The sequence below is a fragment of the Enhydra lutris genome, unplaced genomic scaffold (assembly GCF_002288905.1).
Source record: "Enhydra lutris kenyoni isolate GAN:26980312 unplaced genomic scaffold, ASM228890v2 scaffoldscaffold28, whole genome shotgun sequence".
Classification (NCBI taxonomy): domain Eukaryota; kingdom Metazoa; phylum Chordata; class Mammalia; order Carnivora; family Mustelidae; genus Enhydra; species Enhydra lutris.
Genome location: NW_019154112.1, coordinates 1519604 through 1542284, shown reverse-complemented (window position 1 = coordinate 1542284; position 22681 = coordinate 1519604). Strand labels below are relative to the sequence as shown.

The window sequence follows — 22681 nt, the reverse complement described above, 5'->3', positions numbered from 1 at the left end:
AAAGTGCATAAATCAGGAGTTTTCCCAAGTTCCTCGACAGTTTTCAATAGAGTGTCTGGAGGGTGTTAGCACCGTGGGCAGCACCATCAGGGAAAAAACCCCAGAGAGGCCATGAACCTCTTGAAAACTGGGCTAACAGCTGGGGCTCGCGCCTGCGTGGTGGAAGCCCGCCACTCCGGGAGGAAGTGGGAAGGCAGGAAGGCCCGCCTCTTTCCCGGCTTCAGCGCCCCTGCGGCTCTCCACAGCCCGCTCTCCCAGGGCCGCGAGTGGGCAGTGCGCTCCTGTCATTACTCAGAGCTCCCCCGGCTCTTCTCGCTGCGCCTGCGCGATTCTGTGCCGCCCCACGCGCGGGCTTGCATCCCGGTTGCCGCCCGGCCCCAGCCCCGCGGTTCCCGGCCCTCGCTTTCCGGGTCCGGCGGGCAGCCCGCCGCTTGAGCACCATGGTAGGTACCCTGACGTCACAAGGGGGCGCCCTGGGGGAGCGCAGGCGGGCCGAAGGTTGAGGAGCGGGGAGGGGGTCGAGGCTTTGACCCTCGGAGCCGGAGTTGGGCCCTTGGGTTTACTCTTTATTCTTATTAGTTCCTGCGCCTTGCATTCTGGGGGGGGGGGGGGACACACCTGGGAGCTCATGGGATTTTTTTTACCCTTATGCGGGAACAAAACAAAAGAAACGCGCGGAAGAGTTGGGGACAGGAGGGGAGGGGAAAGCTTGACCTCGAGGAGTATTTCTATGACGGAGGCCAGGCTTTGGGAGGGTGAGAATGGGACACTTTCTACAGTTGTGCCCACTGGGGGTTAGGGGGTGGAGAGGAGCCCAGGAGAGGTGGTTGATTGAGAGCCCGACCCGGAGAGCGAGAGGGGTGCAGGGCAGAGCATCTCTCTGGAGCTTTAAGTCAGGGGCTCAGTGAAGTGTATTTGGGCTCCAGCCGGAGTATTGTGTTCCGGGGGCCCACAGAATATTTTTTCCTGTGAAGTTTTCAGAACTGCCAGAGATGTGGCCGGGATCCCAATGTCAGTACTGGAAATACTACCAGAGGGAGGGGCACTCCTTCCTACCCTGTGTGTAACTTCCCAGGTGATGGTTTTCCCTCTCTCGCCCAATAGCTCTTCTATTCCTTTTTCAAGTCCCTGGTGGGCAAGGATGTGGTCGTGGAACTCAAGAATGACCTGAGGTAGGCACCTGTTCCCGCAAGTCCGTAGGGGGTGGGTATATGCGGGGCTCTGGAACCTCTTTGACAAGTATTATTTGAGGGCTGGACAAAATGGGAGAGATACAAAAGAAATAAATGACCTGTGCCGTTTGGTTAAAGTACTAGAGAGCCATCAGAGGGCAGAGGCATCGCTAAATTTATGTTTTTACGAAACGAACATAGTTTTGTTTTTTTGATTAAATTGTTTACTCAATTATGGAAATGTAGGAATCAGTTTCACATGTAAAGGTGTATTACAGGGGCGTTTGTAATTTTATTTGCAGTAGCCAAAAATTGGAAACAAATAGCCATCTACAGGGAATGCGTTAAGTTGTGGCACTTCGTAATATACAGCTGTCACAGAGGAATAGATGTATTGATATGAAGAGCTGTTGCAGAATGGTAGATGTGGCACAACTTCCATTTTGTTAAAGAGAACGTAAAGGATAAACCGAAGACCAGTGCAGTCCCTTATGTCTGCTTTTACAGCCTCTACCCCCTTGTGTCATTAGCTCCTAATTAGCAACCAGGACATGGAGTAAATGCTGTATCCTTGGAGACACTTTTTTCCTGGTCCTTCTAGCCAAAGTAGTATCTTTTATATAGTCTATTTCCTTCCTAGTAGGTGCTTCTGAAATTGTGATTTTCTAAAAGTATGTTTAGTATTTACAGCCTGTCCTTCCTACAGGGCCAGGACCATGTTTAAGCTCACCTTTGTGTACCTGATTTCTGCAATAGGCCTAGTATATCATAGGTGCTTAATAAGTGTGTGGTGAAAGAAGGAAAAATAGCTAACATTTGAGAACATCCTATCAACTAAGCACTATTCTGAATACTTTACATTTATTAACATTAATTCTTTTAACAACTCTATAGCACACATACTATTGTTGTTATGTTACACATGAGGAAACTGAAGCATAGACAGGTTAACTGCTCAAGTCTACCCAACTAGTAAATGACAGCCAGAACTGAAGTCCAGTTCTGTCTGGCTTGCACACGTTTGCACTGTATTTATTTATTTTAAAATATTTTGTTTATTTATTTGACAGACAGAGATCACAAGTAGGCAGAGAGAGGGGGAGGCAGGCTCCCTGCTGAGCAGAGAGCTGGATGTGGGGCTCCATCCGAGGACCCTGGGATCGTGACCCAAGCCGAAGGCAGACGGTTTAACCCCCTGAACCATGCAGGTGCCCCACATTTGCACTCTTTTAAATTAAAAACGATTGGTTAGAGAAGGACAAATACCATATGATTTCACTCATATGTGGAATTTAAGAAAACAGATGAACATGGAAAAGAGAGAGACAAACCAGAAAACTTTTTTTTCCTTAAGATTTTATTTATTTATTTGACACACAGAGAGAGGGAGAGAGCACAAGCAGGGGGAGTGGCAGACAGAGGGAGAAGCAGGCTTCCCTGTTGAGTGGGGCTTGATCCCAGGACTCTGGGATCATGACCTCAGCCAAAGGCAGACACTTAACCAACTGAGCCACCCAGGTGCCCCCAGAAAACAGACTCTTTTTTTTTTTTTTAAAGATTTTATTTATTTATTTGACAGAGATCACAAGTAGGCAGAGAGGCAGGCAGAGAGAGAGAGGAGGAAGCAGGCTCCCCGCCAAGCAGAGAGCCCGATGTGGGGCTCAATCCCAGGATCCTGGGATCATGACCTGAGCCTAAGGCAGAGGCTTTAACCCACTGAGCCACCCAGGCGCCCCCAGAAAACAGACTCTTAACTATAGCGAACAAACAGGATTGTTGGAGGGGAGGTGAGTGGGGGCATGGATTTGGTGGGTATTGAGGCTGGCATTTGCTGTGATGAACCTTGGGTGCTCTATGTAAATGATGAGTCACTAAATTCTACACCTGAAGCTAACATTACACTGTATGTTAACTAACTGGAATTTTAATAGAAATTTGAAAAAACAAATAAATAAAAATGGGGTCATATTCTTTATGCAACTGTGAAACTTGCTTTTTGTTTAGCAGTATGTTGTGGATATTTTCCATGTCAATAAAGTTGATCTTTAACATTCTTAATGTCTATATGGCATTTTTTAAAAAAGATTTTTTATTTTATTATTTATTTGACAGACAGAGATCACAAGTGGGCAGAGAGGCAGGCAGAGAGAGAGGAAGGGAAGCAAGCTTGCTACCGAGCAGAGAGCCTGATGCAGGGCTCGATCCCAGGACCCTGGGATCATGACCTGAGCCAAAGGCAGAGGCTTTAACCCACTGAGCCACCCAGGCGCCCCTATATGGCATTTTTATTAGCTGGCAGGAACTAATTTAATCGAGACTTTGCTGTTGGACATTTAGGCTGTTTCTTGCTTTTACAAATGATGCTGCCCCGAACATCATTATGTGTGCAACTTTGTACACATCTTTTTCTTTAGAAAAAAAATCCTTTAAAAAACTTTCCTTTAAATTAAGTATATATTTAAAGTATTATTACCTGATGCTCTTTTAGAAAATTCTGTTTATTTAATTTTCTCAATTTTTAATTTAAATTCCAGTTAACATAAAGGGTAATATTTTCAGGTATAGAATTTAGTGTTATCACTTATATTCAACACCCAGTGCTCATCACAAGTGCCCTCCTTAATACCTAACTTTTTTTTAAAGATTTTATTGTATTTTATTTTTTCTTTTTTTAAGATTTTATTTATTTATTTGACAGATCACAAGTAGGCAGAGAGGCAGGCAGAGAGAGAGGGGGGAAGCAGGCTCCCCGCTGAGCAGAGAGACCGATGTGGGGCTTGATCCCAGGACCCTGGGATCATGACCTGAGCCGAAGGCAGAGGCTTTAACCCACTGAACCACCCAGGCGCCCCTAAAGATTTTATTTTTAAATAATCTCTGCACTCAAGGTGGGGCTTAAACTCACAACCCCAAGGTCAAGAGTCACATGCTTAAACAGACTGAGCCAGCCAGGGTTCCCACCTTTAGAAACTTTGAATCAGTGTATTCCCACCTGCCCCCAGCAATATCTTCCATGTTTCTTTTGGGATTTTTTTTTTTTTTTTTAATTTATTTGACAGACAGAAATCAGAAGTAGGCAGAGAGGCAGGCAGAGAGAGAGGAGGAAGCAGTCTCCCCGCTGAGCAGAGAGTCCGATGCGGGGCTTGATCCCAGGACCCCGGGATCATGACCCGAGCCGAAGGCAGAGGCTTTAACCCACTGAGCCACCCAGGTGCCCCCCATGTTTCTTTTTGAGATAATTTCTTTGTGTGGGAAACATTGACACAATATTGATGGCGTATAGATTGGGGCCATATAGAGAGACAGGTATGGAAGGCAGAACCAGCTAGGCAATTCTATGAGAGGATTTGTTTTTGGTTTCCTCTTTTCTTCTTTCTGGGTCTTCCATATGGCAAGAATGACTCACATTATAGCCCCATGTCCTAAAACAGGGACTTAGAAGATTTGAAGATAGTCCATTGGTATGGGAGAAGGGTTCTTTTCTCTCATGCTTGTTTTCAGACCATTGTGCCAGATATTAAGAGACTGAATGAAATGACATCACCTATGCAGTTTCGGAAGTGACTTCACCACTGCAGAAGGTAATAGGTGTTGTCAAAGTCTTTCCAGCAGTCAGGGATGTGGGGAAACCATCACGGAGAAGTATGTTTCTCAGGCAGCGGATTTTAAAGACTTAAAATTTAACAAAAATTGAGGCCCAACAGAGAACTGCCAGCTTTAATTTTGGCAAGATAAAGACTTTTTTTAAAAAGATTTATTTATTTTAGAGAGGGAGAGAGTCAGTCTTTTTTAAGAGGGGAGAGAGGCAGAAGGAGGAGGAGGGAGAAAAGCAGGTTCCATGCTCTGTGCGAGCCCCATGTGGGGCTCCATCTCAACCCTGAGATCATGAACTGAGCCAAAATCAAGAAATTCAGAGTCCTGGGGCACCTGGGTGGCTCAGTGGGGTAGGCCTCTGCCTTTGGCGTGGGTCATGATCTCAGGGTTCTGGGATTGAGCCCCACATCAGGCTCTCTGCTCAGCGGGGAGCCTGCTTCCCCTCTCTCTCTGTCTGCCTCTCTACCTACTTATGATGTCTCTCTCTCTGTCAAATAAATAAATAAAAACTTAAAAAAAAAAAAAAAGGAAAGAAATTAAGAGTCCAGTACTTAATCAGCTGAGCAACCCAGGCGCCCCAGGGAGAGAGAGCTTTAAGCAGACTGAGCATGGAGTCTGATGCAGGATTCGATCTTATGACCCTGAGATCATGACCTGAAGACCTGAAAGTGGCCAAAATCAAGAGTCCCAATGCTTTTTTCCCCCTTTTCTTTACAATTCTTTTTTTTAAGATTTTATTTATGTGAGAGAGAGAGACAGAGCATGAACAGGGTGGGGAGGGGGAGGAGGCAGAGGGAGAGGAAGAAGCCAACTCCCCACTGAATAGGGAGCCTGACGCAGGGCTCGATCCCAGGACCCCCAGATCACAACCCGAGCTGAAGACAGACTCTTAACCAACTGAAACACCCAGATGCCCCCAAGAGTCCGACACTTAAGCAACTGCACATTACAGTCATTTCATTAAAGTTTTTAAAAATTTTTTTAAAGATTTTATTTATTTATTTGTCAGACAGAGATCACAGGCAGGCAGAGAGAGAGATAGGAGTAAGCAGACTCCCCACTGAGCAGAGAACCCAGAACACCGGGATCATGACCTGAGCCAAAGGCAGAGACTTTAACCCATTGAGCCACCCAGACACCCCAGGTTTTTTAATTTTTTATGATTTCATTTGTGAGAGAGAGAGCACAAGAAGGGGGAGCAGCAGGCAGAGGGAGAAGTAGGCTCCCCGCCGAGCAAGGAGACCAATATAGGGACTTGATCCCAGGACTCTGGGATCATGACCTGAGCCAAAGATAGGCACTTAACCGACTGAGCCACCCAGACAGCCTGAAAGTTTTTTTAATAACAAAAAAATAGCAAGGGCAATTAAAGAATTATTCTTAGGGAGGAAAATATTGACAACCTTTAGCATACTACATACGCACCCAACAAACGCTATCCTAACCTGTGTTTCTTTGTCTCAGACTTAAGAAACCTTTGAGCACACATCAGTGTTTGAGAACCACTGTTCTAAGGAACATAGAATCTGGTGATGACATGCAGGGTAGTTAGGATAAAGGCGGCAAGGATGGAGGCTGGCCTAGACTGAGGTGTAATAAGACCTTGGCTTGTAGAAGTCAAACTAGAAAGAGAATTTTAGAGATGTTAGGAAAATGTCCCCAAATGATGGGGACATGGTTCATGGAGGATGGTGAAGTACAACTCAGAATTTGAGGTTGTGAGACTGTTGAGGCCACTCACAGAAAGTAAAGAAGTTGGGAGAGAGGTAGCATGACTGATAGCATTCCTCATTCACATTTCAGAGGGCCCAGGGATTGAGAAAAGGAGGGGACATCTTGTGCCTGCATCACCAAAAACAATGTTAAGCTACTTTGTCTACTTTACATATGGGGTTCCAACAGATGTTTGAGAATAGCTGCTGGTTTGGGGTATCAGACAGATGTGGCCTCAAGACCCTGTTTCTTCTACACTTGTGCATATTACATAATCTCTGAGTCCCTGTTTGGTAAGAGCTACCTTGTGAGGTATCCGTAAAGACTGCAAGTACTATGTGGAACACAGGCCTAGTTTGTAAGAGTTATTTAATACTAGCTGCTAAGAGTACCTTGGCTTGGGTGCCTGGGTGGCTCAGTGGGTTAAGCCGCTGCCTTCAGCTCAGGTCATGATCTCAGGGTCCTGGGATCGAGTCCCACATCGGGCTCTCTGCTCAGCAGGGAGCCTGCTTCCCTCTCTCTCTCTGCCTGCCTCTCTGTCTACTTGTGATCTCTCTCTGTAAAATAAATAAATAAAATCTTTAAAAAAAAAAAAAAGAGTGCCTTGGCTTTAGGAGATGTGAGGTCTAAAATAAACACTGCAATAAAAGCATTGTCTTTCTTGATCCTGGGCTTAGGAATGCCCCCTTTTTGGTTCTCTCTTTTCTGCCTTCCTCAAACCTTGACTTCCCCCAGCTATGTTCTTATCCATGGTCTGAAATTGTCTCTTGGTTGATTTTGGTGTAAACTGATTGGGTTCTTTCGTCTTCTCCCCCAACAGCATCTGTGGAACCCTCCATTCTGTGGACCAGGTGAGATATGTAGGAGCCTAGAATGGGGTCTTGGGGAAGAAGAAGGGAGAGTTTCAGGGCTGGGTGCTTGCATCTTGTCTCTAGAGCTAATGATGGTGTTTGTCTTCTTTTCTTAGTATCTCAACATCAAACTAACTGACATCAGTGTTACAGACCCTGAGAAGTACCCTCACATGGTGAGTTGGTGATGGTGAAGAGGAAACAAAAGCAGGAAGTTCCTGGGTGGATAGCTGGCATTCCTTTTTTTTTTTTTTTTTTTTAAGATTTTATCTTATTTCTGTTTATTTGAGAGAGTGCATGAGTTAGGGTGGGGGGCACGGGGGACAGGCAGATGAGACACCACCCAGTGAAGCACCCTGAGATCACTACCTGAGCCAAAATCAAGAGTCAGATGCCGAACCGACTAAGCCACCCAGGTGCCCCAGATAGCAGACACTTTTAAGGGTGTTTTCTTGTTTATCTGTCTGGGTCTAGTTATCAGTGAAGAACTGCTTCATCCGGGGCTCAGTGGTCCGCTATGTGCAGTTGCCGGCAGATGAGGTGGACACACAGTTGCTACAGGACGCAGCAAGGAAGGAGGCCCTGCAGCAGAAACAGTGACGGTTCCTCCCTGTCCCTCTTCTGTTGGTGACTTTCACCTCAAGTTGCAGCCCAGAACCCCTCTCCCATATTTGAAGGCTTTTTGTCTTTTTTTTTTTTTTTGTCTTTTTTGAATATTGGAGACTTTTTTTTTTTTTTCTCCTTCAAGGGATGAGTGGATGAGAATAATAATAGTGGGGAGCAGCTCTCCTCTGTTGAGGAGGGGAGGATAAGTAGGCTGGGGAACTGCAGACCTGCCTTGTCCTCAGCACCTGCCTTTCTCACTCCTTCCCTGGATATGGTGGGAGAATCTCCTAGATCTCTCCAGGACAGCATGTGATTCATTTTGGGGATGGAAGGAATCTGTCCCGCATCGGGAATAAACTTATGATGCACATTCGAGTTCTGGTTCTGTGTGTGTTTTGGGAAGGAGCCTGGAGGGTGGGAAAGGGATGTTGAAGTTATCCAAGCCTGCTGCTCTATTATCCCAGCCAAGAATCCAGCCCAACTTCCCAGCATTATCTGCCACTCTTCTCCCTGGTGTAAACTATGTAATACCTCACCTGGGCTACAGCATGTTTCTTGAACATGCCCCTACCTGTATGGCTTGCCCACGGTGGTCTGCTTGTACTGTACCCACAAGGAGTACCTGTTGCCTTTCCATGTCTGTCCTGTGAACCTGACAGTTAATGTTATGAGACACCAAGATGCACCTCATGCTGCCGGACTGCCTCCTCAACCCAGCCAAACCACTTCACGCTTTCGGAATATAGCGGATTAATACGAGTGACATAATTTTTCATCGTGGAGAGTTAGGACTGGGAATGAATCAAACCGGTTCATTCAGCAAATAGGAGTTTCGTCCACACCGGAGTTCTCAGTTCTAAGGGACCTTCCGGGCCACCCGGCGTGACGCCTGCTTCTGCGGGAGGAACCAGGCTTTGGGAGCAGGCGGGGCGCCCCCTGGGTCCTGGGGCGGCAGCGCCCTGCCCGCCGGTTCCCGGGCTGCCCGCTGGGCGCCGCCCTCCCGCCGGCCCGGCCGAGGACCCGCGCGGGGTGCCCGTGGTGGCGCCTGACGGGAGCGCGGTCCCGGGAGCATCCTCCGCTCCTGCGCCCGCGCCCGGTGCAGTCCATCGTGAGCGCGGCGGGCGGCGAGCGGCTAGCGGCGCGGCTCCGGCGGGGTGTCGGGCAGGGCAGCCCCCGCCCGCGCAGGCGGAGCACGGCCGCCCGCGCCAGGACCCGCGGGCCCGGAAACGCTCGTTGTCACAAAGGGGGTAACACGTGGGCGCCCGCGGCCCGGCTGCGGTCGCAGGGAGCTGGGGTCGCCCGGAGAACCGCCCACCGTCCCCGCCCGCCCGACTCCTCGACCCCGACCGCCAGGCCGGTCCACCTTCGGCCGGCGCCCGGCTGCGAGGTGGCCGTCCCGCTCGGTGTGACCACCTCCCGCCAGTACGTACCTGCGGCCCGAGCCCACGTCCTGCCGGGCGCCGAGGGGCTGGCTACGCCGAGCCTCCCGCAGTCCCCGAGCTCGCGCGGTCATGGGGAGTTTCCCGCTGGCACTGCCACTCCGATAGCCGGGCCCTTGGCTCTTAAGGCCCGGTCAGACCTCCAGCCCTGGGGGTCCCGGACGCCTGCGGTACAGGAGTCCCCAAGGGGTCCCCTCTGTTCTCCCAATAGGACATCTCTGGGTCCCTCAGTCAGCCCCTGTCTCTCTTGCTTCTTAGGTTTTCTTCCACCTCGTTCAGACCCCCAGCGTAACCATGTCCATCCTGTATGTCTCCCCTCATCCTGACGCCTTCCCCAGCCTCCGTGCCCTTATAGCTGCGCGCTATGGGGAGGCTGGGGAGGGGCCGGGCTGGGGAGGAGCCCACCCCCGAATCTGCCTCCAGCCACCCCCGACAAGCAGGACCCCCTTTCCCCCACCCCGCCTGCCCGCCCTGGAGCAGGGGCCCGGTGGACTCTGGGTGTGGGGGGCCACCGCTGTGGCCCAGCTGCTGTGGCCGGCAGGCCTGGGGGGCCCTGGCGGTAGCCAGGCTGCTGTCCTGGTCCAACAGTGGGTCAGTTACGCCGACACCGAGCTAATACCAGCTGCCTGTGGAGCAACGCTGCCCGCCTTGGGGCTCCGAGCCTCTACCCAGGACCCTCAGGTGAGTGGGAAGAAGGGAAGAAGGAGACGGAGATAGAAGAAAGATTGGAATGGGTAATGAGACAGGAAGACAGTGTGTCAGACGTGGAGAAACACTGATCAAGTCCCAGGTTGATGCCTGGTATGATAACCTTGGGCAGGTTTCTTAAACTCTAAGCCTTGGCCTTCCCATGTTTGAGAATGGACGTTTTCATTTTGAACACGTTGAGATGGTAAGAGGTGTGCAGAGTGGTCTGGTGCCAGGCGTTTTAAAGTCTGGGAGTAGAAGTTTGAGGAGTCTTAAGCCGATGAGAAACAGGAAAAGACTGGAGAGAGGAGAGGCAAGTGGGGTGGGAGAGGTGGCTGTGCTTGGGGAGATGGAGAAGGCAAATGAGGAGGGGAAGGAAAGGAGAGGAGAGAGAACTAGACCAGATTGAGGCTGTGAGTCCTTCCAAAGCAGACCCCCTCCTTGCAAAGTTGTTTTTTTTTTTTTTTTTTTTCTTAAGATTTTATTTATTTGTCAGAGAGAGAGAGAGAGCACACAAGTAGGCAGAGACTGGGAGAGAAGCAGGCTCCCTACCAAGCAAGGAGCCTGATGTGGGACTCGATCCCAGGACTCTGGGATCATGACCTGATCCGAAGGCAGTGGCTTAACCAACTGAGCCACCCAAGCATCCCCTCCTTGCAGAGTTTTGAGCACATGTTGGATCCTTAGTATTTCTTGAATGAATGAATGAATGAATGGGATGAATATGTGATTCAGAACCTGGCTTGCTCCCTCATATCCTGCTTACTCTGTCTACCATAGAGGTCCCCTCTCTGGAATGCCTTGTCCCTCTCAGCCTGATTTATTTTTCTTCATAACACTTACGGAGAAAAATAGGGTAATGCATTCTGTATTCACACCTTTACCGTCTCCCCCACTGGAGTGTAAATTGCACCAGTCAGGGTCTGTGCTTGTGTCTACATTCTTTAGAGAAGTGCCGGGCCTGTAGTAGGTGCTTGATAAATACTTCTTTTTTTTTTTTAAAGATTTTATTTATTTATTTGACAGAGAGATCACAAGTAGGCAGAGAGGCAGGCAGAGAGAGAGAGAGGAGGAAGCAGGCTCCCCACTGAGCAGAGAGCCCAAAGCAGGGCTCGATCCCAGGACCCTGAGATCATGACCTGAGCTGAAGGCAGAGGCTTTAACCCACTGAGCCACCCAGGCGCCCCTTGATAAATACTTCTTGAAGCGATTACTCTGTTGCCTCCTGCAGTCTTTAATTTCTGATGTTTAGTATATTTCACCTGGCACATAGTAAGTGTCCAGCAGGAATTTGTTGAACTAATGAGAATGTTTCTGTTATGACCATTTGACCTCAGAGGTGGTGATTTGTGAGAGCAGAAGGGGGCCACATGGATTGGGTGGGGGTGGGAATTGAGGTGGGCCAAACCTTGTCTCATACCCCTTCCCTTTCCTGCTAGGCTGCCCTCGGGGCCCTGGGCAGGGCCCTGAGCCCCCTGGAAGAGTGGCTCCGGCTGCACACCTATCTGGCCGGGGAGGCCCCCACGCTGGCTGACCTGGCGGCTGTCACAGCCTTGTTGCTGCCTTTCCGTTATGTAAGTCACTGGGTCCTGGAGAAGAACCAGGGCAGCCCCCCTTTGACCTTGCTATAGGGTGACTAAGGGTATTTCGTTTCTGTTCACCCTCCCAGGTCCTGGACCCCTCTGCCCGCCGGATCTGGGGTAATGTGACTCGCTGGTTCATCACATGTGTCCAGCAGCCAGAATTCCGGGCAGTGCTGGGAGAGGTGGTTCTGTACTCGGGGGCCAGACCCCTCTCTCAACAGCCAGGTGAGGAAGGCTTCCTCTGGGCCTTCTCTGTAGCTTGCTTTCCTTTTTTTCTTTTAGGAATGGCAGAGTCACTCAGGAAGGGGCCTGAGGGAGGACAGGGTGGGAGAGCGTGGGGAGCCCTGGGGCAGCTGGAATGGCCCATCTGAAGTATCATGATGTGGTTGACAGAGAGGATCCCCAGTGCGCTAAGTTGGCATTTCTGTGCCTCTCTCTAGGCCCTGAGGTCCCTGCACCCCCAAAGACGGCTACTCAGCTCAAGAAAGAGGCAAAGAAACGGGAGAAGCTGGAGAAATTCCAACAGAAGCAGAAGACCCAACAGCAGCAGCCACCCCCAGCAGAGGTGAGAAGCTAAGGGTAGAACTGGAGGGTTGGCGCCGTGGTGGGTGGATGACCTCCCTGCCTATATCATTTCCCTCCTAAGCAGAAGAAGCCAAAACCAGAGAAGAGGGGGAAACGGGATCCTGGGATCATTACCTATGACCTCCCAACCCCAGCTGGGGAAAAGAAAGGTACGAGAAGGGGGAAGGGACCCCCATCCTTCCTTTCCAGCCTCCTCAGCTGCTGCCTTTCCTTGGTGTTACCCCTTCCTGTTCTGCCCTCGCTGCCATCATTTGGCTTTGGAGGATTTGCACAGCCCCCCAAATCTCCCAGTGCCTGTGCTATGATGTGAGCAACAGAGGCCCGGTGCCTCTGCTGGCCCGCTGTCCCAGCTTCTCCCAGCCTCAGGGAACAACCTGAGGGAACTGACCCTCCCCATCTCTCCCCCAGATGTTAGTGGCACCATGCCCGACTCCTACAGCCCTCAGTATGTGGAAGCTGCCTGGTACCCGTGGTGGGAGCAGCAGGGCTTCTTCAAGCCCGAGTATGGAGTGAGTGGGCTCTGCTGCCCAGGCCTGGGAGGACATGTGGGAGGGTGACAGCAGGGCCTGGGACCCACTGCCTGGGAGGGGGCTGGGAGAGGTGGTGTGAGGCCTTAGCGTGTGCCCATCCTTCCTCCCCTATCAGCGTTCCAGCGTGTCTGCACCAAATCCCCGGGGAATCTTCATGATGTGCATCCCACCCCCCAATGTGACAGGCTCCCTGCATCTGGGCCACGCACTCACCAATGCCATCCAGGACTCCCTGACCCGATGGTAAGCTCCAGTGCTGTCCTTGGACCCTATCCTTCTGCCTTCTCTGCCTCGTCACTTTTCTCCTCCCTTCTCTTACCTGACAGGCCCTCTGTCCTTTCTTCCATATGGGTCCTCAGCTGTGCCCCCTGGTGGTGCTCTTCTTCTCTCCTCATCAGTCTCCTTATCTGATCATCGGCATAGATCCCTAGTTAGGCAACCAGTTCCCCTCGCTTGCAGACTCTCTCAGTCTCCCTTGTCTTGCTACTAAAAATAACGTTATTTTGAGTTAAACAAGAAATACATAAATATATTTTTGTAAGAAATATAAAGCTTCAAGTCTCTTTGACTACATCCCTGTAGACCTACTCCCGCATAAAATTTAGCCATTATTAACACTTTGATGTGTATCATTCCCAGATCTTTCTTACCTATTTACTTACAAATACGTGTATCCATAGAAATTTGTAATTTTGTTTTTGGGTGAGTTTTTCTTATTTCTGTTCTTTAACATAAAGGAGTCAACACTAACTTTTTCCTTGTACTTAGCTATTTATTTTGGAGCTGACTTCATTCTCATTCATTGTTCCATAGCATTCGATACTGTGGCTATCCCATAATGGAGTCTCTTTCTTTCTTTTTTTTTTTTTCTTAAGATTTTATTTATTTAGAGAGACAGAGAGACAGGCAGAGAGACAGGAAGGGAAGCAGGCCCCCAGGTGAGCAGAGAGCCTGATTCGGGGCTCGATCCCAGGACCCTGGGATCATGACCTGAGCTGAAGGCAGAGGTGATGTGAGCCACCCACACGCCACCTTGGAGTCACTTTCTTATTTATGGTTGTTCCCTAATTTTTCTCTGTTGAACACCTGGCTGAAATGCACATTCCTGTATATGCTTTCTCCAGTGCGAATGGAAGGATTTCTATGGTGTTCTGTCAGGAAGTGAAACTGCTCAGTTGGAGGGGCATGCTTCTATTTAGTTGCCTCTGAAATGGTCTTGGTGACTTACACCTCTGTGAATTGCCTGGGAGGGTGTTCATTTCCCCATGCCCTTTCTGATCCCAGACATTATCGGTGTTTGTTTGCCAATCTGATGGGCAAAAACATGCTACCTCTGTCGTTCCTGATTCCTGAGGCCGAGTGGAGTCTGTGTTGCTCGGCCAGTCAGGTTTCCTTGTATACAAATCGTCTGTACATACCTTTCATCCGTTTTTCTATTGATTGTGCTGTTTTTCTTTAATTGGTTTGTTGGAAGATTCTTTAATATTCTAGATATTGATGATTTGGTTTGTTACATTTATTATAAATGTATCCTCCTGCTCTAGCACTTGCTCCTCTCCCTGACACATTAACAGTGTTAGCAAGTACGTAATCTAATATCCCACATGACAGGTTCCTTTAAAAAGCATTTTTTATTTACTTTAGAGAGAGAGCATAAGCAGGGAAAAGGGGAGAGGGAGAGAGACAAGCAGGCTCTCTACTGAGGGCAGAGATGATGTGGGGCTCAGTGTCAGAACCCTGATGTCATGAGCTGAGCTGAAATCAAGAGTTGGGTGCTTAACCAACTGAGCCACCCAGGCACCCCTAAAAATGTATTTTAAGACAACTTTTTATCTTTGGAAGCCAGAGTTTGTTCATTTTAAGTTTTGAGAAGTTTTTCTACAGTCCTACTTACTAAATTAACTTGGTTGAAAATATTTACTGGACATCACTGTGCCAGCTCTGCTCTGGGCACTGGGGATACAACCTCGGATTTAGAATTTTGCAAGGAATTGAAAGCTGGAAAAACAGAATTATGTTAAATACGTACATAACACACAAAGAGTTATGTTAAATACATACATAACAAACAATGATCAAGTTTTCTGATTGAGATCAGAAAAGAACGAACACTTAGAAACCTCTTAAGGTAGCAGCCTTTTATTTATTTATTTACTTATGGACAAGGGGGAGGGAGGGGTGGAGAGAGGGGGACAAGTAACCCCTGCTGAGTAGGGAGCCCAATGCAGGGCTTGATCCCAGGACCCTGAGATCATGATATGAGCCGAAGGCAGACACTTAACCAGATGAGCCACCCCAGCGCTCCAATTTGCCAGTGTTATTTGACTTTGTGTCTTACTAAAGATGGCCTCTCCTACCTCAAAGTTATAAACACTTTCATCTGTGTTCTTCATTTTTTTAAATGCTTTTCTAATAGTGTTGAGTTCACGAATCAGACTAAAATTTATCTTTGTGACTATTGGCAAGTAGGGAACTAATCAGCTAGTTGTCCCAAACAGATTTATTCAGTTGACTGTCCTTTCCCTACTGATAGGAAATGCTGCTTTCAGTGAATACTAAATTTGCTCAGATCTGTTTCCAGACACTGTTTTGTTCCCTTAATCTGTAACTCCATTCCTACATAGTAAATTACTGTTTGAATAATCGTAACCCTCTCCTGTGTTTGGTTTCTGGTTGGGCACAAGCCTCTTCTTTGTTCTTTTGTCAGATTGCCTCAGCTGTCCTTGCACGTCTCTCCCTGACTAATTTTAGAATTGGGAGGATCCCTCCCACCTCCCCTTTCTTTCCTGAGTCCATCAGCTCCCTGCCCAGGAGCCTCTTTTCCATTGGTGCCAGGTCCACTGGCCCACTCACCTCGGGTCCTCTTGGCTCTTCCCACAGGCACCGCATGCGCGGGGAGACCACGCTATGGAATCCTGGCTGTGACCACGCAGGCATTGCCACCCAGGTGGTGGTGGAGAAGAAACTCTGGCGTGAGCAGGGGCTGAGCCGGCACCAGCTAGGCCGAGAGGCCTTCCTACAGGAGGTCTGGAAATGGAAAGAGGAGTGAGTGCAGCACCCTGTCCCCTGTCCAGATAAGACCTCTGTAGTCTCCGGCCCTGGCTGCAGGCCCAGGCCCTCACAGAGGCTGAGCGTTAGTTGGCTCTGGGGCGCAGGTCACTTTCAGAGGGATGAGTGATCCCCATCCCCTCCCGTCCACCACCTCATTTCTCCCTCCAGCCCAGGCCTGAGTGCCTCCGGGCCTGTCTGTCCACTTCCAGGAAAGGTGACCGGATTTACCACCAGCTGAAGAAGCTTGGCAGCTCCTTGGACTGGAATCGAGCCTGTTTCACCATGGACCCTGTGAGCAGGAAGGGTTTCAGGCCCGGGGCAGGAGTGGGTAGCTCCCCAGAGCAAGTAACCCACAGAAGAGACCACACATGCTGTGGCCCTCCCCTAGGAGGGGAGCCCACCACCCCTAGGAAACCACTAAGGGCTCAGCTGCAAATAGCACTTCTCGACCCTTCTCCTGGCCCTTTGTTACCTGGGAGCTCAGATTCCCCCAGGTGGTACACGACAGGGCCTCACTCTCCTGTGGAGCCTGAACTCCCAGGATTCTCTTCAGCAGCACCTGTCCCTAGCTGAGTGGTTTCCTTGCCATCTCCAGAGTCCTCAGGCTCGTTGCCTGCCTTCATGTCCCCATAGCCCTCTCCTCTTCAAAAAAAAAGGTACTTCTCCCCTCTAGCCCTCAAAGGGGTCTGCATGCTGGACAGTGGGACTCCAAACAGCGCAGGTATCACCAGATCCTGCTGCCTTGGCAAGTCTGCCTGGGCCCATCTCTGCCTCTCTCTGCTCCCTAGAAACTCTCCACAGCTGTGACGGAGGCCTTTGTCCGGCTCCACGAGGAAGGAGTCATCTACCGCAGTACTCGCCTCGTCAACTGGTCCTGCACCCTCAACTCCGCCATCTCCGACATCGAGGTGCCCCCCCCACCCCAGCCCAGGATCTCTCCCATCTCCGCCCCCAGCCCCTGCTCCTAGGCCACTTCTCTTAATACCCATGTCACAGGTGGATAAGAAGGAGCTGGCAGGTCGTACTCTGCTCTCCGTGCCTGGCTACAAGGAGAAGGTGGAGTTTGGGGTCCTCGTCTCCTTTGCCTACAAGGTCCAAGGCTCAGGTAGGAGCCGGGGGCACCAGGGTCCTGGGCTGGGTGGAGAAGGGGCCAGAGCTGAGACCGCAAGGCTGCATGTCACCCCAGACAGTGACGAGGAGGTGGTGGTGGCGACAACACGGATCGAAACAATGCTGGGAGATGTGGCCGTAGCTGTGCACCCCAAAGATCCTAGATACCAGGTGCGGTGGGGTGCTGCCCACAGCTGGGGAGGAGTGCTGGCTGGAGGGGCTCCCACCCTGTGAGCAGGTGTGGGATGGGCTCTTAGGCCCTTGGCTGAGGAGAAAATAGGTTTAGAAACTCATCTGCAGCTCCTTTCTGGCCCTGAAGATGGAATTTGGGTGTGGGGCAGTCTCAGGGCCCTGGGTGGGAGGTAGTCGGGTCTGGGCCATCTTGAATTTTTGATGTCACCCCCTGTCCCCAGCACCTGAAGGGGAGGAGTGTGATCCACCCATTCTTGTCTCGGAGCCTCCCCATTGTCTTTGACGATTTTGTGGACATGGAGTTTGGCACAGGTGAGCAAGAGGCTGTCCTCGGGAGAGAGAAGGAGGCCATGAGGCCTGCTACGGTCATTCATCTTCCCTCTCAAAGTAAAAGAAACAAACTTTTCCTGAACCAGCAGGACTTGGGCTGGGATTCAGGGCACAGTACTAGATACATGGGGGAAAAGGGAGGTCTGGGAGCGACATCTTCCAGCAAGAGGGGGGTTGTGTGTGGAAAGAGACTCCACTGAGTCCCTTGTGCCTGGGCACCCCTGCGTGCACCCCAGGTGCGGTGAAGATCACCCCTGCACATGACCAGAACGACTATGAGGTTGGGCAGCGACACGGGTTGGAAGCCGTGAGCATCATGGACTCCCGAGGGGCCCTTGTCAACGTGCCCCTGCCTTTCCTGGTGAGACTGTGGGGTGTGTGGTGGCCGGTAGAGAGACGTGTGGGGTACCTAGGCATGGCCTTGACAGGACCTGTCTCCCACCCAGGGCCTGCCCAGGTTTGAGGCCAGGAAGGCGGTGCTGGCAGCACTGAAGGAGCGGGGACTGTTCCGGGGTGTCGAGGACAACCCCATGGTGGTGCCGCTCTGCAAGTGAGGAGGGGGCTGGGGTGGGGTGGGAGGAGGGGCAGGGCTCCTGGGGGCACTCACACCTGTTCCCCGACCTGTGCATTCCCGCAGCCGCTCCAAGGATGTGGTGGAGCCTCTGCTGCGGCCACAGTGGTACGTGCGGTGTGGGGAGATGGCCCAGGCCGCCAGTGCCGCCGTGACACGGGGTGACCTCCTTATCCTGCCTGAGGCCCATCAGCGGACGTGGCACACCTGGATGGACAACATCCGGTGCGTTGGCCCCTCCGTGTGGGGAGGGGTGCTGGATGAGGGGCCCGGCAGGCAGGGGGCACAGGCAGGGGCACCTTCCTCCCCTGCCTGATGTATCCCCTTCTCCCCCACCCTCCCCGCAGGGACTGGTGCATCTCCCGGCAGCTGTGGTGGGGCCACCGCATCCCGGCCTACTTCGTCACAGTCAGTGACCCAGCTGTACCCCCAGGGGAGGTGAGCCCGGGCCGGGGCTGGACGCTGGCCCATCCCCGGGGACTGAGGTGGCTGTGAGTCCTTGCTGACAGGAGGGGGCAGGCAAGCCAGAGGCGGTCCCTCAGTGCTCACTCCGCCTGTGGCAGGACCCAGATGGGCGGTACTGGGTGAGCGGGCGCAGCGAGGCTGAGGCCCGGGAGAAGGCAGCCAAGGAGTTTGGAGTGTCCCCTGACAAGATCAGTCTCCAGCAAGGCAAGGCTGGGCCTGGGGGGTGGATGGCAGAGCTGGGGCTCTGATCCCCGTTTCTGCCTGCTCTGACCTCTGACCTTTGACCTCCCTCAGATGAGGATGTACTGGACACCTGGTTTTCGTCTGGTCTCTTCCCGTTCTCCATCTTTGGTTGGCCCAACCAGGTGTGTTCCTGAGGGACCAGCTCGGGGTGGGGTGAGGTCTGGGAGGTGGGTGCTGGGCCCCCCATCATTGCCTGCTCTGCCCCCAGTCAGAAGATCTGAGCGTGTTCTACCCGGGGACGCTGCTGGAGACGGGCCATGACATCCTCTTCTTCTGGGTGGCCAGGATGGTCATGCTTGGCCTGAAGCTCACTGGCAAGCTGCCCTTCAGAGAGGTGCGGAGATTGCCGGGACCTGTCCCGTGGTCCCTACCCTCACCACCCCCCCACGCCACAGCTCGGGCTCAGCATGCACAGGGACATGGGGACACAGACCTCCCAGTCAGGGAGGTCTCGTGGGCACTGAAAGCCGGCTGGGCTTCCCCACAGTGATTCTGTGACCCGGCTTCCCGGAGGAGGGAGTACCTCTGATTCCCGTGAAGGTGCTGAATGGACTGGCAGGGACACTGAGGGGTCTAAGGTTCAGAATGGGGCCCGCATGGGGCAGGCGCTGGGGTCTGGGTGAGGAGACACATGGTCATGGGTCTTCCCTGCCAGGTCTACCTCCACGCCATCGTGCGAGATGCCCACGGCCGAAAGATGAGCAAGTCTTTAGGCAATGTCATCGACCCCCTGGACGTCATCCACGGAGTCTCCTTGCAGGTGGGGCTGTGCTCGGGGCCAGGCGGGTAAGGGCTGTGGGGCTGTGGCGTCAGCCCCCTGAGCACTCCCACCTCACCATCAGGGCCTCCACGACCAGTTACTGAGCAGCAACCTGGATCCTAGCGAGGTGGAGAAGGCTAAAGAAGGGCAGGTACCAAGGGCGGGCTTGGGGGCTGGAGTGTGGGCCTGGGGAGGTGCGGCCGCCTCAAGGTGCCCCCCATTGCCTCCTCCCACAGAAGGCAGACTTCCCGGCAGGGATTCCCGAGTGTGGCACCGATGCCCTGCGGTTTGGACTCTGTGCCTACACGTCTCAGGGTATGGCCTCCAAAACCTCTTGGCCGAGCCCCTTCTCCTTCCCCGAGGCCCACCCTTCCCTTCCCCATGACGGGCACAAGTCAGGAGGGAGAATGGTGAGGACTCAGCCTCTGCTCCCACGCAGGTCGTGACATCAACCTGGACGTGAACCGGATATTGGGGTACCGCCACTTCTGCAACAAGCTCTGGAATGCCACCAAGTTTGTGCTCCGGGGCCTTGGGAAGGGTTTCGTGCCCTCACCAACCTCCGAGGTGAGGACCCACTAGACGGCAAGGTGGGCAGCTCCTGCACGGGCTGTACTGATGCCACTCAGGCATCAGGCGTGGCCTGTGCTGGTCAGGATCGCAGCCGCGGTGTTGGGTGGCCCAAGCCCTACCCTGGAGCAGCCTTTGTGTAACTGAGGGGACGGATGGACACAGGGACGGACAGTTACAGTGAAAGCCTGGGGCATTGGGGTCCTCCCCCAAGGAGGCAGGGGGCCTGTCCGTTTTCCTCCACATAACAGGCACATGATGGTTGCCTCGGACCTGTCAGCCTCCAGGAATGCAAACCTGCCCATGGTTCCTGCTCCCCATGGGCTTTTGCCTCCTTCCCTGGGGCATATGGTACCTACTGGCTGATACGCTCCTTCTTCCCAAGCCTGGAGGCCACGAGAGCCTGGTGGACCGCTGGATCCGCAGCCGGCTGACTGAGGCCGTGAGGCTTAGCAACCAAGGTTTCCAGGCCTATGATTTCCCAGCTGTCACCACTGCCCAGTACAGCTTCTGGCTCTATGAGCTCTGTGATGTCTACCTGGTGAGGAGGAGTGGGATGGGACTGAGGGTGGCAGAGCCCTGGGCCTTTACTTTGCCAGTGGCTAGCCATGAGACCTGGGCCAACCTCTCACCTTCCCGGTCCTCACAGGCACAGGGAGGGCTGGAGGCTAGACCTTTTCCATCCCTGAGCCCCATGCTTCCTGGTCCCCTAGGAGTGCCTGAAGCCTGTGCTGAATGGGGTGGACCAAGTGGTGGCCGAGTGTGCTCGCCAGACCCTCTACACCTGCCTGGATGTTGGCCTGCGGCTGCTGTCACCCTTCATGCCCTTTGTGACTGAGGAGCTGTTCCAGAGACTGCCCCGGCGGACACCACAGGCTCCCCCTAGCCTCTGTATTACCCCCTATCCGGAGCCCTCAGAGGTATGGGATGCAGCCTGGAGGGGGCTCTGGTCTGCCCCCCAGCCTCCCTCACTGCCTCCTGCACCCTGCAGTGCTCTTGGAAGGACCCTGATGCAGAAGCTGCCATGGAACTGGCCCTAAGCATCACACGGGCTGTGCGCTCCCTGCGTGCGGACTACAACCTCACCCAGATCCGGCCTGACTGTGAGCCTCCGGCCTCCACACCCACCTTGTGCCCTGGTCCCCTCCGCCCACTCAGACCAGCATCCGGCGCAGCGGCCTCATGGCACTTCTCCTCAGAGCCACATCTCTCCTTCCTCCCTCCCCACAGGTTTCCTGGAAGTGGCCGATGAGGCCACAGGCGCTCTGGCATCAGCAGTGTCGGGCTATGTGCAGGCGCTGGCCAGTGCGGGTGTGGTGGCTGTCCTGGCCCTAGGGGCTCCCGTGCCACATGGCTGTGCCGTGGCCCTGGCCTCTGACCGCTGCTCCGTCCACCTGCAGCTGCAGGGGCTGGTGGACCCGGCCCGGGAGCTGGGCAAGCTGCAGGCCAAGCGCGGCGAGGCACAGCGTCAGGCACAACGTCTGCGGGAGCGCCGTGCTGCTTCAGGCTACCCGAGCAAGGTGCCCCTTGACGTCCAGGAAGCAGATAGAGCCAAGGTGTGTGGGGCTGCCGGGTGCTCCTTCTCTGTTTCCCTCACCATCTGCTCCCTCCCTCATCAGACCCCAGACCTGGGCAGTCCCGGGGGAAGAGGTAGCCTGGGCCCCTTGAACAGGTGGGGTGCGTGTAGTCTGTTCTCTTCCATGAGGAACAGGCAAGGGGCGGGGGGCACCGCCCAGGGTCACACAAGCCAGGTGAGGACGGAGGCAGACCTAGAACCAGGTATCCTGCCTCCCAGCCAGAGCCCTCGTGCCTTACCCAGTGCCCGGAACGTGGCATCCCACATGCCTGGGGCTGCTCTGTGGACCGCCTGCAGTCAGGAAGCCCAGTGGGCTCAGCTGGGGTCTCTCCAGGGAGGAGCAGTGGGGTGAACCACATGGACACAGAAATGAGCAGAGGCTGAGTTACTGAGCCTTGGCAGCTGAGTGGGCTGGCTGTTCTCCCGGAAGCTCTACCATTGCCATTTTACAAACGAGCACCCAGTGCCAGCCTAGGATCCTGTGTTCCTAACCCCGGTGCCCCACCATTCATCTGGGGGCGGGGCTGCTGGTTCTGAGGCCCCTTTGTTTTTGGGGACTGGCCACTCTGGCAGAAGGCAAGCCCTGGGAGGTCAGTGATGCTGGAAGAAAAGGCAGGTGGTGCTGGGGAGACCGGGGAGAATGAGGGGGGCGCAGGCCTGCCAAGCTTATGCAGTCCCCAGAGTACTCCCTGCCTGTGGTCCTCCCCCATCTTTCCACCTCGGACCCCTCTGCCTGCCATTGTGGGCATCGCATCGTGGGTCACCTACCCTGGGCTGTGCCCTGCTGCTGGCATTTGTCTCCTCTCTTGGGCCTGGGTCCTCATCACCCACACCCCCTCTCCCTTGTTCCACCCCCAGCTCCAGCAGACAGAAGCAGAGCTCAGGAAAGTGGATGAGGCCATTGCGCTATTCCAGAAGATGCTGTGATACACCCGACTCCACTCTTCATAACCTCCAGTGTCCACCATGGGGGTGGCAGCAATAAAATATTTTGCCACAAAACCCTCTGTTGTCTGTGTGTGCTAGGACTGGGGAGGGGCACGGAGGGCCTGG

General features: G+C 53.0%; 2 protein-coding genes across 3 annotated transcripts; both read left to right on the top strand.

The window, feature by feature from the left end:
* The first annotated feature begins 216 nt into the window (after positions 1–216).
* LOC111152283 (LSM2 homolog, U6 small nuclear RNA and mRNA degradation associated) lies at positions 217–8311 on the top strand. The gene is made up of 5 exons (XM_022510755.1): positions 217–443; positions 1105–1172; positions 7300–7330; positions 7447–7506; positions 7805–8311. Exons 1-5 carry the CDS (start codon positions 441–443, stop codon positions 7928–7930), a joined length of 288 nt encoding a protein of 95 aa, XP_022366463.1. The 5' UTR covers positions 217–440; the 3' UTR covers positions 7931–8311.
* Positions 8312–9364: 1053 nt separating this feature from the next.
* LOC111152160 (valyl-tRNA synthetase) lies at positions 9365–22638 on the top strand. Of its 2 annotated transcripts, none has more exons than XM_022510516.1 (29): positions 9365–10056; positions 11502–11636; positions 11732–11870; positions 12086–12210; positions 12295–12379; positions 12639–12739; positions 12876–13003; positions 15641–15805; positions 16021–16102; positions 16600–16719; positions 16808–16916; positions 16998–17092; positions 17335–17425; positions 17680–17804; positions 17890–17993; positions 18081–18239; positions 18362–18452; positions 18578–18683; positions 18774–18844; positions 18931–19056; positions 19378–19482; positions 19565–19633; positions 19719–19797; positions 19922–20049; positions 20438–20593; positions 20766–20972; positions 21044–21155; positions 21283–21608; positions 22487–22638. In XM_022510516.1, the coding sequence occupies exons 1-29, from the start codon at positions 9670–9672 to the stop codon at positions 22553–22555; spliced, it is 3795 nt and encodes a 1264-aa protein (XP_022366224.1). In that variant the 5' UTR covers positions 9365–9669; the 3' UTR covers positions 22556–22638. The 2 variants fall into 2 exon arrangements, with proteins under 2 accessions (XP_022366224.1, XP_022366223.1); XM_022510515.1 differs by having other exon boundaries at positions 12292–12379.
* The last annotated feature ends 43 nt before the right edge of the window (positions 22639–22681 follow it).